A 14164-nucleotide genomic window follows, 5' to 3' on the forward strand; every position below is an offset into this window, starting at 1 on the left:
GACAACTGCTGGATTTCCATCATTCTATGGCGAAAACCTCTGATTACATGAAAGCTACAGTGTACCAGGTAGATACTGACGAATCACATCGCTGTGTCTCCTGCCATTAGTACCATGTGATGCATACATCTTTCCTGGCCTGAGGATCTCTTGCTTGGATAGAACTGTATTTGGGGTCTCAGGACAGGATTAGTAGACCACACTTGATAAACTAAAAAAATGTGAATCAAGGTCTTTGCTCGGTATAAAATGGCAGATCTAATATTCCTTGAATAATTAAATAACTTCAATTTTTTTAGCCTTCTTGAACCTGATATTTTACTAATTTGGAAAAGCCACCCACGTGGCATTGGGGGGTGATATGGATTGTGGGAGTGAACTCTGACAACACGATCAAGCCCAAAAATTATTACCTTACCTATTTGATATGCATTATCAGCACAGACAAGGGCACATAGCTCCCAAACAACAGGTGGCCATTGGACCCCCATAATTCTATCATCTGAGGGTAGAGAAGATTACATATACAAAGAGGTGGAAACAATAATGAATTTAGGAATAAGTCAGACAAATCTAGGAGCCAGTAGGATAATGTAATATAAGGAGCCAGGGAAGTAATAAATCCATTGACTATAATGGAAACAACACCAGCAAGTTAAGCACCAGCAGTCACTTTTTGGGGATCCTGGTATTTTACGACCCTGTTGATAAATATTCTATATGCTCGGAATTCTCCTTTAATCTTAGAAAGGGCATGGATTTGATATTAATAATAAAATGACAGTGTAAACAGCTACGGAGAGAGTGAGGAGACAAATGGGGAGTGTGACAAGAAATCCCACCTTAGAAAGAAACTATACACAACAGAAACTGCTATCACTGAATAGTGTGCGATTAATGTGTATTCCAGGAAATCATTCTCCCTTTGATCTGGAAATAACCTTGATTCCCAGATTTGTCACGCAGCAAGGTCAGTAACAATTTGTGGTGCTAGAGGACCATTATTACCAGATATGTAAAGAAATACTGACGTGTAACCAACAGGGTTTGTACTTTGTACATATGATGGTGCTTTGTCTGCCCTGGCTGTGCTAGACAGTGTAGGCTGGACCACACCTTCCAGGCAGCTGAGACACTTATCCTATAGTCTGTAATTACATTGCATGGAGGAAATCATACAGACTATGGCCTACGCTCCACTTGCAGGTTAAATACTTAGCCACAGATTAATCACAAATCACACACAGGAAGGATAGAACGTGGAATCTGCATTCCAATATAGCCTGACCTAAACTATTAGCTTCAGGTCAACAAATCAGCACTTACAAATTACTGATTTATTACATTATTATTATTATTAATATTTATTTATAAGGCGCTACAAGGCATCCGCAGCGCCGTACAGAGACAAACAAAATCACAATACAATGGGAGACAGCACAGTACAGTAAACACAGCAACTCAGTACGCTCAATGCACAGCTAGAGAGGGCGGGGAAGGGGGAGGGAGGATCCGAAAACGACGGGGCCCAAGAAGGGGGGCGCGGAAGACAGGGAGACCCCCAGGGGGCAGGAGGGAGCGAAAGTGGACGTGGGGTGGAGGACCTTTGAGGAGGAGGGCTAAGTAGCTGGAGAGCAGAAATTACTAATAAGCATGGGGGTTAGGGAGCCTATTACAAAAAAAAAAGAATCCACACAGTATTGTGGACTGGTGCCATTGTTTCTATATAGGAGCGCCTGCACAGTAACCAGGCAAAAAAGAAACTCGCTTGCGGCCTATCCAAGCATTCTACCTGCGCCAGCATGAGACTGCTACAGTCCCGTCAATAAAATGCCAGGACACGGTGCTAGATTTCTGTCAGGATACTATGCAGGTTAGTAACCAGTGTCTGTCAGTCATGGTGGAACCAGACTGACCTCTAAGGCATCTCCAAGTGGCACAACATACTGTATAGCAGAGCCATGGCTCGTCCAATCAGCTTCTCCGACAACCATTCAGTGCTCAGAGCTCAAACACTGTTCCCCATATTTCTTACATGGGAAAAGGTAATTAGTTTAGGAATAATGAGATTTCTGAAAATTTGTGCACAGGTAACTGAAATTTTTATATATATTATATATATATATATATATATATATATATGTATATATAGTGATATGTAATATGCTTCATTTGCTCTGGCGTCACCTCTATATCTGTATATTACATACTGGCAGACCGTCGGCACATTTTTATTTATACTGTGGTAACAGCGTCAGTGGCATCATGGCAATTAAGACACTTGTCAGAATGAAGGATATTCTCGAAAGTGGTTCAAAATAAAAGCAAATCTAAAAAACATTTTCAACGTAGTTTTAAAAGTAACAGTACTTACAACTTATGTGTGCGTCCCAGAAGCTTCTCCGACACAAAATCCGCCCACCTGTCATTCCCTGGATTCAGTCATCTGCTTCATGAGCGAGTAGGCCGGCAACGTGGCCTGTTGGGTGCAAGATGGGCTAAAACAATATGGACATAAAAATAGCATATTTATGCCCATATGCAGTGTGATACATGCCTTAATATCCGTGCAGTTTGGCACCAGATTACGCCAGCTACATGTCACACTCACGTCCCACTTGCTTGATGTGCAACAAACACATTTGCTATTAGGCATCAATAAAACTTAAAAACCTCTTATACAGCAGAAACAACTCCCCATCCTGTGTCCAAAAGAAAACGTTTTGCTTGGGCACCCACACAAAAGTATAATATATGCCCGAGTGACGAAGAAAGCACCAATCAGTGCCAGCGGTGCAAGAGCAAACAACCAATCATAAGCGCTTCACTAGTCATCATGTGCTATTTGCAACTGCCCGTGACCACCCACAAATAATACAGCTTCCTTAGGCATATGTGTATTTTTTCCGGTCTGCTTATAAGTAATACACACTTAATGTACTCAACTTACGTTACAACTCCCCCAGCCCACTTCTCCAGGCTGACGCAAGTGGCAGAATCAGAAAATCAGCATGAGCGCATATGCCCGCTCTCTGGGCATAGGCAGAGCTGCGAAATCTGTCCTCGTACTCACTCTGCATCAGCCCGTCAGTCTGCCGGAGAGCAGTGGGTGACACCAGGTAGGATCCTACGCCGCTCGTCCTCTGGGTCAAGTTGTCTGGTGCCAATATAATCAATAAGTACCAAAAAATGTAATTTAGACCTTACTTAGAGAAGTTAAATCTGTGGGGTTCTTTTTGGTAACAAAACACATAAGCAAATATCAAGAATTGTGCTAGGGTGTCAAGTGTGACATTATTTGCTGTTTGAACATAAACAAGTTTTATTACAGGTAAATACCTACTGCCACGTTTCAGAATATCCCCCACATCCCAGGAATAACTATGCTCCTCTCCCTCCGCAGGAAAGTAGCGGGTTAATTGATGTTTGCAGTGAAGGAATCGGAGATCCTGTTGTGGGTGACTCACACTGGTGTGTGACAGGAGCTACAAGGAATGCTGGTTTCATATCTAGGCATGCAAGGAAGCAGAATCCACGTGGGCAAGGGGAGCGTCCCTGCCAGTATCAGGATCTATGAAGAACCCACTCAAGGGCGGCATCCGGCGAGCAAGAAACCATGTGATATACATTCAGCTGCACAAATGTCACAGATAAGGCAATCCTATACCAGAATACAAAGTGAAGTTCAATAATTAAAATTGTGTACAAAATACATACACTAGTATAGTATTTCAGTTATAAGCAGAAGTCACGGCTTTCCTAAATGATCCCAAAACTAAATGAATAAAAAAAAAAAAAAATCAAATGAACCCAATAGTGGACATGCTTATTACATAATTCACGTTTCTCATTAAAAAAAAAAAAATCTGCATGACATGCGAGTCCCAAGTATTGGATACAAGCAGAGATCTGTAACACAGATTAGTTGCGTCACCCGGGAGTGGTGACATAATAACGTTCACATACTCCAACGCCGGCAGATAGAACATTAGGACCGGACTACAGAGCTTTCTCTTTCCTTACCAGTAACTAAACCTCAGATTCTATTTGATATTTTTTTGCCTTGAGGTCACATATAGTGTTTGTAGACAAAACATTCTAGGTTATTTTTGCTTTCATTATTGTACCATTCGCATAACAATTTCTGTAAATCACCAGTGCGTCATATTGACACTTACATTTCTCCATCCAGTGTTTAAGCCAATGGCAGTGCCGTAGCTGATCAGGAGAGTCCGTCAACAAACACTGGATTTAGATGCAAACATTGCACTGAGCCAAAGCAACCAGCTTGTATCCGTCTGGTGCGGAGTACACAATAAGAATTCCTTTCCTTAGTGAGACACTGCGCCGCCTCCATGTCTGCCAAGTGCTTTTGAAATTGCTGCCACAGTGCTAGGATCCTGCGTTTCATGTCTGTGTGGTGTTTGCATGTTCTCCCAAAGACATACTGGTAGGTTAACTGGCTTCTGAAGAAGTGAACCCTAGTTTATGTGCGTCTGTGTGGGAGGGACTATAGATTGCTAGCTCCACTGACACAGGGACTGTAAATTGCTTTGCAATATGTAGGCCAGGCTTGTGCAACCTGTGGCTCTGTAGGTGTTGTGAAACTACTAGTCCCAAAATGCCCTGCCAGCCATCAGCTGGCTATCTACTGCCAAAGCATGCTGGGACATGTAGTTTCACAACACCTGGAGACCCACAGGTATGTGCTATATAAATAACGGCCATTCCCAGGTGTTTGGAAACATAAAATAAAAAAAATACGACTTAGGGGTGAATGTATCAAGCTGTGACTTTCCGGCGGGTTTGAAAAGTGGAGACGTTGCCTATAGCAACCAATCAGATTCTAGTTATTGTTTAGTACATTCTACAAAATGAGTTAGAATGATTGGTTGCTATAGGCAACATCTCCACTATTCAAACCGCCGGAAACTCCTAGCTTGATAAATTTACCCTCTGGTGTCATACTTAACCTACTTTTCTGTGTTTTATTATATAGGGCAAAATGTCCGGACAAGGTTAAGAAAAAAAAGGATAATAGAATGATAATTTCTAGTTTTAAACAATACAATGCTTTTAGAGCAACATATAGGTTTCATACACCCTGATAGTAGCTTGTAGAAGTTGAGCGCACACACTTATTGTATAAAAAAGGACTTCAGAATACATCTATAAACTAACGTGTCAATCAGACACTGGCATAGACAAAGAAAAATAAAACCACCACATGATGTAAACGTCACAAACATATCACTGAAGCATGAAATCGCCGAAGAACCCACATCAACTAAACCGCATCACAGCGACCACTTCTGTGGTCTCAGCGGTCAGTCATCATTTAAGATTTTCTGACGTTTTTTGTCTGCACAAATTGAGACCCTAAAACTTCCCTAGTACCATGTGCAGCATCTTTTTAACACAATGTGGAGTACATATATGTATTTCTAAAGTTAATATGACCTATACAAAATGCAGACACATGCCTTATTCCTAGCATACAGTAGACCACCACAAACTCTTTAGGCTGAGATGTATTTCCCCTAGCCACCTCTGGCCCTCATAAAACAATAATCTACCTTGCAATTAATGGTCTACTGCGACGCTCTGAAATGTGAAACGTTTGGCAAATAATGTGACACTATACAAGTCAAAAATATTTATTTCCTCCAGCTTTTTTTCAGTGTCCTATCAGGGTAATCCAGGTTGGAAACAAGGACCTTTTTCAGAATGACATCCTAAAGACAGTGAACTTTCAGTGCCCCATGCATCTCAGATTAATAGAATCCGGCCACCAACAGTCACAATCTGGGGTATGAATTAAATAAATTGAGCACTTCTGGGAGTATTTTCCTGTATGGATCGCTCAGCATGTACGACTTCATCACCTCTGTAAACGGAAATGGAAGCCTTAAATATGTTTGCGCATTGGGCTTTCACGTGTTAGAAGACTGTTAGCCTTTATAAGAGTTGAATCCAAAATGTCAGCGTCCATCTCCAAAACCCAGGTTTTCATCTTCAATTCTGGTAAATACCACAGGGAACCAGGTATTCTGGAAAGACAGCTACTGATTTCAATGTGGTAGAAAGAATTTAATATAAATTAATGGCTAAAAACTGGATTCCAGTGGTGGATTTTGAGGAACGTCGCTGATGGTCTCTACACCAAGATGTACACATTCTCCTTGTAAATCATGGAAGATTTTATTCCCGATGACTTCATCTGAATTCCTCAGCTGGTTCAAAGAGTGTCGCCAGTGCCTGCTTTAGAAAGGAGGATGGCCGACACGCCTCTAGTGCTTTCACATATTCACATCTTTAGGAGGTCTTCTTGTCGGCCTCAGCTAGTGCGTCCTTCAGTTTCCTGGTCATACTGGGGATGAGGTTCATGTGGTCTTCTGCACATTTAATCACACAGCCCTCTAGCTGAGCCCTCGCTTGTGCTTCTTTGTTTCCGGAATCAAGGAAATCCTTAGCTTTGTCGTTACAGTGCATAGTGCAGCGGCCCAGGCGATCCTAGGGGGTAATGAGATCGTCAATACAGCACGCGAGTCAGCGTGCAGAATAACCAACACAACTTCACCAGCTAAGGAAAGATACAATATCATAATACACCTGTCCTCAGATAGCAGCACTTGGTGACTACTGCACTATGCATTTCATGTTAGGCACTGTTTATAAGTCTAAAGAGGAAAGGAAGAAGTGGGAGGTAAAGAAGTAACTTACCATGAGAAGGACATGGGTATTTAAGTAACCCCGTACACCAAGCCTGCCTGGGAATGAGCTACCGGCAGTAGAATCTTATTTAAGGGAGCTTGGACTGGTGGATGGGCAGATGGGGATACAGGAGGACAGTGACACAAAAGGAAGAAGAGGAAGAAGAGGAAGAAGAGGAAGAAGAGGAAGAAGAGGAAGAAGAGGAAGAAGAGGAAGAAGAGGAAGAAGAGGAAGAAGAGGAAGAAGAGGAAGAAGAGGAAGAAGAGGAGGCCAAGCAGTGGTACAGAGAAGGGGCGAGAGGAAAGAGTCTAGAATTGGGATTGGGCTTTACAGGTGATATAGGAAGAAGACTGATGTGTGCCGGTTTTGGAAAGGTCTCTACTTTCTATTTTCATACTTTCAGGATGAGAGCTCTCCAATAGTAGCTAAAGATAGTCTCCATTCTTTGGCCAAATCAGAGTACTATTATGGTTATGGCATGCCTTTATTTTATTTAGTTGTTTTTTTCATACGTACATTAATGCATGCAAGTAAGTGTGTGCCATCATTCTTTCTTGTTTTATTTTCAGTATGTAAATCATTAGTATGTCACGTGGTCTGTAAAATACAGCCAATATTATTGCCTAGGAACGGTCATTGTTTTAGTCATTTGACTTTTTTCTAAATCTGTCTACGCACTTTTATGCTGGCATTCCCTAAAGCCAAAGACATCTGTATGCAAATGAGAGACACACATTGAGAAGCATTTACTAGTATAAAAAGATGGTCCCCCCACTGTAGCTTTGAGAAGTGCAAATATAATTAATACAATTTCTTTTTTGTTTTCACATACAAACATTAGCTTAAATCATGGGTTATTCTATAGTCCCTGAGGTGGTTTTATGCTTTGCTATGGGAAAATAAATATAATTTAAATTTTAATTTACATAATTGCTTGTACGGAGATTTATAATCCAACATCACGATTGCAGAACAAAGTTCACTATATGAAAATCTTCAAGGACTATAACTTTATTAAGGTAATGCCTTAGAGACAAGACATACGCAAGCAATACATCCTGGGGTGGAGGACTACTGCCCTCTGCTGGTATTATGGAGATATTACTATTATGTTATATGGATTTACAAAGATTTGGAAGAAAATACTTCCAATGACACTAAATAGTGACTAAATAAAGGAAATTGTGTGTTTGAATGTACAACACTCACCTGAAACCTCTCCAGCTCATTGGTGACCAAGCTTTGTGCTTGTGCCAGAGGAGTGTGACAGCGCTCTATACAGTTGTGCACCTGCTGCATAGAGGCTCCCTCGTTCTCACAGCATTGTGCACTACACCGAAACATCTTCCCCTGCAAGTGGGAGCCAAACACAGCAGCATTAATGGAACAACTCTTCAGTTCTTGAATAAAGCTTTATATGGTACAGGAAAATTACCATTTATAAAAAATCACTTTGAGCTGTTAGTTGAAGGTTTAAATCTTAATAAGAGTTGCTGTTTTTAGTTAAACAAGTAACAACTGAAAAGCACCAGTAGTAACATAAAATATAAATTTAATGTGAAAAAATGAGATATAAGTGTGTCTCATTGGGGTGTGGGCACCAATTGGGCTACCTTTGTTATTGTATCTACGCAAGCATCTTAGAACCAACCTGTAGCCAGTCAGAACATTAGAACATTTACAGGACTCCACCCACTTGTAACCAGCTACAACACTGGAATGTTGACAACAGAACAGTTAACAAAGTCAACTAACAACAGAGACATATGTATATGTATGTGGAACTCTTCTGAATATGAACCACAATTCCCCTTTGCAACCAGTGTTCTCCCCAGCACCTATTTCCCAGGTGCTCCACGCGGCTGGTTTTACTTGCCACCTGGCTCTTGGAGCCCAACAGAGGCCTATTATAATAGAATAGAATGAATCATTGAAGTGGAGGAACATTTCTTTTAAATAACATCACCTACCCAATAACAGCTGCTGGAACCGAACAGTGTGAGAAACTGTTGGACAAACTAGCAATGTGAATTTACTTTTATGTTCATTTTATTTACTTTTTGTTTTTAAAATAGGTTGTCAGCACTGGTACATTTAAAATTTATCTCATTACGTATATGGAAAACATGGGTCCTGATGGAGTAGAAGCCAATCGAGCCCGGAGCCAGATTTACAGCTCACCCCTGTCATAGATACTTGTACAGCTAGAACAGGTTGGGTTCATAAGTAAAGACAGCAACTTTTCCTTTCTGATGTTAGTGCTTCTAAACTTGTCGCTGCATTCAATAAAATGGGGATCCTCATAGAGTGTTTTCTAATGTCAAACAATGAGAGCAACTTGTTCTTTACCAGCCATGTATTTATCTCAGTACAAATATTGGGCAGGTTTAGGAGGGTGATGCGACAGGTACACTCCATGTCCACCCTGTACCCGCGTTTAGGGCATATTTGCTAAACAATGCCAGGGGCAGCGTCCGCTCAGAAAACTTGAGCAGTTTGATTGAAAAGTTTAAACAAGATTACAACACTAAAAAAAAAAATATTTATATGGCCAGCATCCACCTGTCATGGCACTTGGATACATAGAACATATTTCCAAAGGTTAACCCTATAGTCAATAATAGAACACAGGGCGTCCTTCACTATTTGACAAGCAGAGTGAACAGAGTTCACTGGATTCACAGGTTGACGCAAGATGTTTATTATGAGAAGGGGAGGATATTCCAAATGTAAAAGTTATAGTAGAATGATAACTATCATAAGGACAAGCAGGACTTTTTTTTTTTTTTTACTATCAAATAATATATATCATACTAATTTTATAAATACAAATCTGATTGATATGAACCTACATTGCACCGTATTGCTTGAATGGAAGGGTTCTGCCACCTTGTGGTCATAGTGGTACTACAATTTTTTTGGACTAGATTTCCGGCAGTGAATTTATCAAGCTGTGGGTTTGAAAAAGTGGAGATGTTGCCTCTAGCAACCAATCACATTCTAGCTGTCATTTTGTAGAATGTAACAAATAAATAACTAGAATCTGATTGGCTACTATAGACTACATCTCCACTTTTTCAAACCTGCAGCTTGATAAAATTTACCCCCTGGACTTTAGGGGATTTCCATAATCCCTCTAACATGCTAGGGTTCTGCAACCATAAAAAGTGGTTCCATCTACATCTGAACTAAATACTGCATTCATCTATTAAACAACCTCTTTACATGACACCGACATGAATATGAAGAGCGTTTTGATATATTGACCACTTTTACAGCAAACTGATGATATGATTGAGGTTTTATTCACCTGGAATAAGAACTTTAATATAGTTTTTTTGTTTTAAAGGGAGAATACTTACATTTTATTGCTCTACAAATTATTCAACAAAACATAAGTGTCGGACATTATACAAAAAACACTTTTATTATCTTTCTCTTATGTGTTATTTAGTAACAAGAGATGGGGGCAGCCTAAGTCAGATTCTCAAGATGGAAAATTAAAGAATATCTATAAACTTCAGTGGACTGCATCCACCGCGTGCGAATTTATTGTGAAAAATAGTAGAATGCAATAAAACCATTAAACCTGCGACACATGAAATATAGTCCCAATCCCCCAATTACTCTCATGAATTTAAACTAAAGCATAGATGAGGCTGGAACAAGCAATATTTTCAGAAAAAGAAAAATGAATGAGTTGAAATTAATCAATGAGTGTGGCCATGAAAAAAAGACAATAGACAAGTCTTCTGCAAAAAGGTCACACACACATAAAGCTATAATTGGATGTGTACGTTTTTGTGTTTGGGGGTCAAATAGACACACTGGTAAGTATTTAGCTTTGCTGCACATTTCCATATCCTGCCTAAACCTTAAATGTGGATGTCAGATGAAAAAGACGAAATGTTTTGGATTATAACCAATAATGAATTAAATAATTGTTAAAATACAACTGGTTTCTAAAGTGAATGAATGCATGAGGCGATAGGAGCAATGCAATCCTTATATACCTGATAGGCACAGTATATAAATTATTCCAAATACTCAAGGCCTCACCTGCATTTTCCTTATGTTTTCCCTCTCTAGGTTTTTCACCATAGAATCAACTGCATTCTGCATACGGTTCTGATATTCCTCTGCCATTTCAGATCACCAGCATGCGCTCCAAGGGCATGAAACTGCGCTTCCGCCCTCACTACGTCACGACCGGAAACTAAGACCAACTCGGAAAGAGCGGGCGCCATCTTGGTTCTGGGCAACACGGCATTTCTCAATGCAGTTGTCACTGGCAGCTATTAATGTCGCTACAATAATTTCCCTAGATGTTTAGCCTTTGTGCGGTTATATTATTTAAAAAAAAAAGATTTAAATGGATAACAATGTGTCAAATATTAAACGCAACCTGAAGTATAATAGAAAATGCACTATGAACACGGGATTACGGATTGACCAAGCCTTGCCAGATATGAAGATGGCCGTAGCGGCTCAGTTCTCCCCGCCCTTTCCGCTTCGCATTGCGTCACTACCGTGCGACTTCCGCAAGCTACAGGCGCCAGAGAACGTTGTGTGATCAGAGCCGGCGGTACACGAGGAGGCAAGATGAGCAAAGCGCACCCGCCCGAGCTGAAGAAGTGAGACCCGGGTTATGTTACGGGGGAGGCCGGGGGCGGACGCTCAGGCTGTGGGTGGTTATGCTCGGGTATATGGCACAATGCCGAGGCCGTAGTCCCGGGAGCCTCCACCACCCGGCCCATCTATTCCCATGCCGGATACAATAGTCGTTGTTACCCCCCCCCCCCCGTAGAGGATCTATATGTTGTGTACTATGTCACCTGCTGGGCTCTGTAGTTCCACGGTAGCTGGAGGTACCCTGCCCGCCTATCTCTCTGCTGTAGGGTCTGCCCGTATACATAAGAGCTCTGCTGTTATGTATGTGTCATTGCTCTGGATGCACTTCCACGTTCAGCCTCCTTATTGCTAGTTTATAGCCATCTTTATTCCACAGAAGTGAACATTTAGGAGTTTGGGTAAACGCATCTTAAGTGCTCCTTCTGTTGTCCAGCCAGAGCTACTGGTTTGGTTACAGCCAGAAATTGCTCAAGGCTGATTTTTTAAGCATCTTAACTCATCTGGGCAAGATATGGCCTGATGGAGCCTGCAATATAGCGCTTTAAATACCCAAATAGTGCCTCCCTTAGATTTACTTGGTGGGTTAAACAGAACTCAAGAACTTTCACTATAAATAATGTGCTCAGAGGCTGAAAAGGTAACTTAAAAGTTGTAAATGTGGAAAACCAACGCACAAATGTCCACCTGTGAAGTAGTGCACCTAGTATGCCCATAAACCTACAAGCCTAGATGATGCTGCATTTTGCAGAGATGTAGAAGTTTGCTGTGGCTGATGGGAGTAGTTGTGCAGGTTGAAGGTGTTCCTTGCTAAGGGAAATGCAAAACAAGATTTAGGTTTGCTGACTTGTGATTATTTAAATGATAAAGAAGTGTACAAGGTGAATTTACAGATGCATTCCCTGCTTTGAAGGAGAGTGCTCAACCTTTTTACCTGCAAAAGGTCTTGAATTCTCCTCTATCTGAGAGGTCCCAGAGATTGGGTCTTGTCCATATATTTGTAATGGGATACACATTGCACCTTCTAGTTGCAGTTCTACATGAAAGCCCGTCAACTAGTGTAATAAAATGTAATGTGCATTAAAGGCAGTCCCCATGGGCCCTCACTTTCATGTTTAAGATGTAAATTAAGTCAAACAGAGCAGTATGTTAGGGGGTGACAGTGAAACGTTTATAGAGTTCTGAAAATTGTAGTAAGGTTTTTATTCTTCTTGCCCTGCAGGTTCTCTGGTGGGCTAGGTGGATAATGCTTTTACTAGGCTGTTTTCAAAGTCCATAAAGTTTATATGCATCTTGAAATACGCTTGACAGACAAGTAGATTTGTTTCTGCACATGAAGATACATTGTGGGTCCCTAGATTTTGCAATTCGTAAATGGCCCTATGAAGATTTGTTAATATACTTGTGTTTATCTTCTAGTATTACCTTTTTTTCCCCCCCAACTAATTCTGGATTGTCTTGTTTGTTTTTTTAGGTTCATGGACAAGAAGCTATCATGTAAGTATTTTGCTTGCTTTATCGGTTATATGTAAAGTGGTAATATTATGTAGCGCTTTATATTGAGTGGCTCATGATACACATTAATAACATACAATGACATGAAACAGAAAGTGATAATGGCAGTTAGAGAAAAATAAGCACAGAAAGCAATGCGTTATTACCAAAACTATGAGTTTTTACACTCTTTTCACAGCTTATCATTTTATTGTGAATTGCCTCTTATTGTAGTGCCATGTATTTTATATTTCTTCATGGCACATTCGTTTCCTATGTCTCAAAGCAACTTTTTTTGTTAATATGAATATTTAAAGTTGCACTGCCATCTACTAAATAGATATACGGGTAGTTAGGGGGACCCATCACAAGCCACAATCAAGAGGTGCTCCGGCTAGGGGGAAGAGCACTTTAGAACACTTCAAGTAGGCAGTAGTTCAGCTGTAAAGCATAAAATCTTGACTAATGTACAATATACAGTTAATATTAACATGCATACCATTATTGTATAATAGCGTATAACACTGTGCCCCTCCCTCTGTGTTTTGTATATTGCCTTATGATATATTGATTCCACTTGTGTAAGACATGTTTTATTTTCCAGTAAAGTTAAATGGTGGTAGACATGTCCAAGGAATTCTGCGAGGATTTGACCCATTCATGAACTTGGTGGTAGACGAGTGCACAGAGGTGTCTGGAAGCGGGCACCAAAACACCATTGGCATGGTAGTAAGTATAAGTTGTTGGAATTGCTGGAAAAATGATGAAAATATCTTAAGGTTTTGGTCCCTGTTATCTTTTTCCTTTTTTTTTTTTTTTTTTTTTTTTTCATTGTAACTGTTGAAGCCATTGGTTGATGACGCTACAACTTCCAGAGCAGGATGATTCGGTTGGCTCTATCCCCTTCCCATGTAGCTGAAAAGATTACAACCCATTTAAATGAAAATCTTGGTTATAAGAATTCCTGACCGTTAATCATTCTCACACTGCATTACATTTGTTATCTCCAGGTTATACGAGGGAACAGCATTATAATGTTGGAAGCTTTGGAAAGAGTATAACACTGTGAAGATGGACCCTTCAGACCCCTTACCAGATCTCCTCCCTCAATGAGTCCATAGAAGATGAACACCCTGGATGCGTGATTTGTGACATACTCTTTACTTGTGTTGTGTACTTTATTTTCTCTTTTGTATTAAACGTTTCTAGTTAAGAGGATGTTTTTGTGACATTTTTACAATTTAATTTGGAATATGCTTAAATATAATTTATAACATCTAGCCAGATACAATAACCTAAGTTTGTTACCAAAAGCTAAAATGTTTTG

At 40.3% G+C, this 14164-nt stretch overlaps 2 protein-coding genes across 2 annotated transcripts; one reads left to right on the forward strand and one right to left on the reverse strand.

Annotated features, from left to right (window-relative positions):
* Nucleotides 1-5644: 5644 nt before the first annotated feature.
* Nucleotides 5645-10925, reverse strand: FAM136A (family with sequence similarity 136 member A). Its single transcript, XM_075207420.1, has 3 exons — nucleotides 10774-10925; nucleotides 7924-8064; nucleotides 5645-6513 (listed from the first exon to the last, which is right to left on the reverse strand). Exons 1-3 carry the CDS (start codon nucleotides 10858-10860, stop codon nucleotides 6316-6318), a joined length of 426 nt encoding a protein of 141 aa, XP_075063521.1. The 5' UTR covers nucleotides 10861-10925; the 3' UTR covers nucleotides 5645-6315.
* Nucleotides 10926-11230: 305 nt separating this feature from the next.
* Nucleotides 11231-14050, forward strand: SNRPG (small nuclear ribonucleoprotein polypeptide G). The gene is made up of 4 exons (XM_075207421.1): nucleotides 11231-11348; nucleotides 12818-12840; nucleotides 13442-13566; nucleotides 13848-14050. The coding sequence occupies exons 1-4, from the start codon at nucleotides 11317-11319 to the stop codon at nucleotides 13896-13898; spliced, it is 231 nt and encodes a 76-aa protein (XP_075063522.1). The 5' UTR covers nucleotides 11231-11316; the 3' UTR covers nucleotides 13899-14050.
* Nucleotides 14051-14164: the final 114 nt, after the last annotated feature.

Source organism: Mixophyes fleayi, chromosome 4 (genome assembly GCF_038048845.1).
Source record: "Mixophyes fleayi isolate aMixFle1 chromosome 4, aMixFle1.hap1, whole genome shotgun sequence".
NCBI classification, from domain to species: domain Eukaryota; kingdom Metazoa; phylum Chordata; class Amphibia; order Anura; family Limnodynastidae; genus Mixophyes; species Mixophyes fleayi.

Coding starts and splice junctions, on each gene's coding strand:
- FAM136A (XM_075207420.1), bottom strand. CDS start 10,860: ATGGCAGAGGAATATCAGAACCGTATGCAGAATGCAGTTGATTCTATG. Junction 8,065..10,773: donor AAAACATAAGGAAAATGCAG/GTGAGGCCTTGA, acceptor TCCCACTTGCAG/GGGAAGATGTTTCGGTGTAG. Junction 6,514..7,923: donor ATGAGCTGGAGAGGTTTCAG/GTGAGTGTTGTA, acceptor ATTACCCCCTAG/GATCGCCTGGGCCGCTGCAC.
- SNRPG (XM_075207421.1), top strand. CDS start 11,317: ATGAGCAAAGCGCACCCGCCCGAGCTGAAGAA. Junction 11,349..12,817: donor CACCCGCCCGAGCTGAAGAA/GTGAGACCCGGG, acceptor TTGTTTTTTTAG/GTTCATGGACAAGAAGCTAT. Junction 12,841..13,441: donor CATGGACAAGAAGCTATCAT/GTAAGTATTTTG, acceptor TTTATTTTCCAG/TAAAGTTAAATGGTGGTAGA.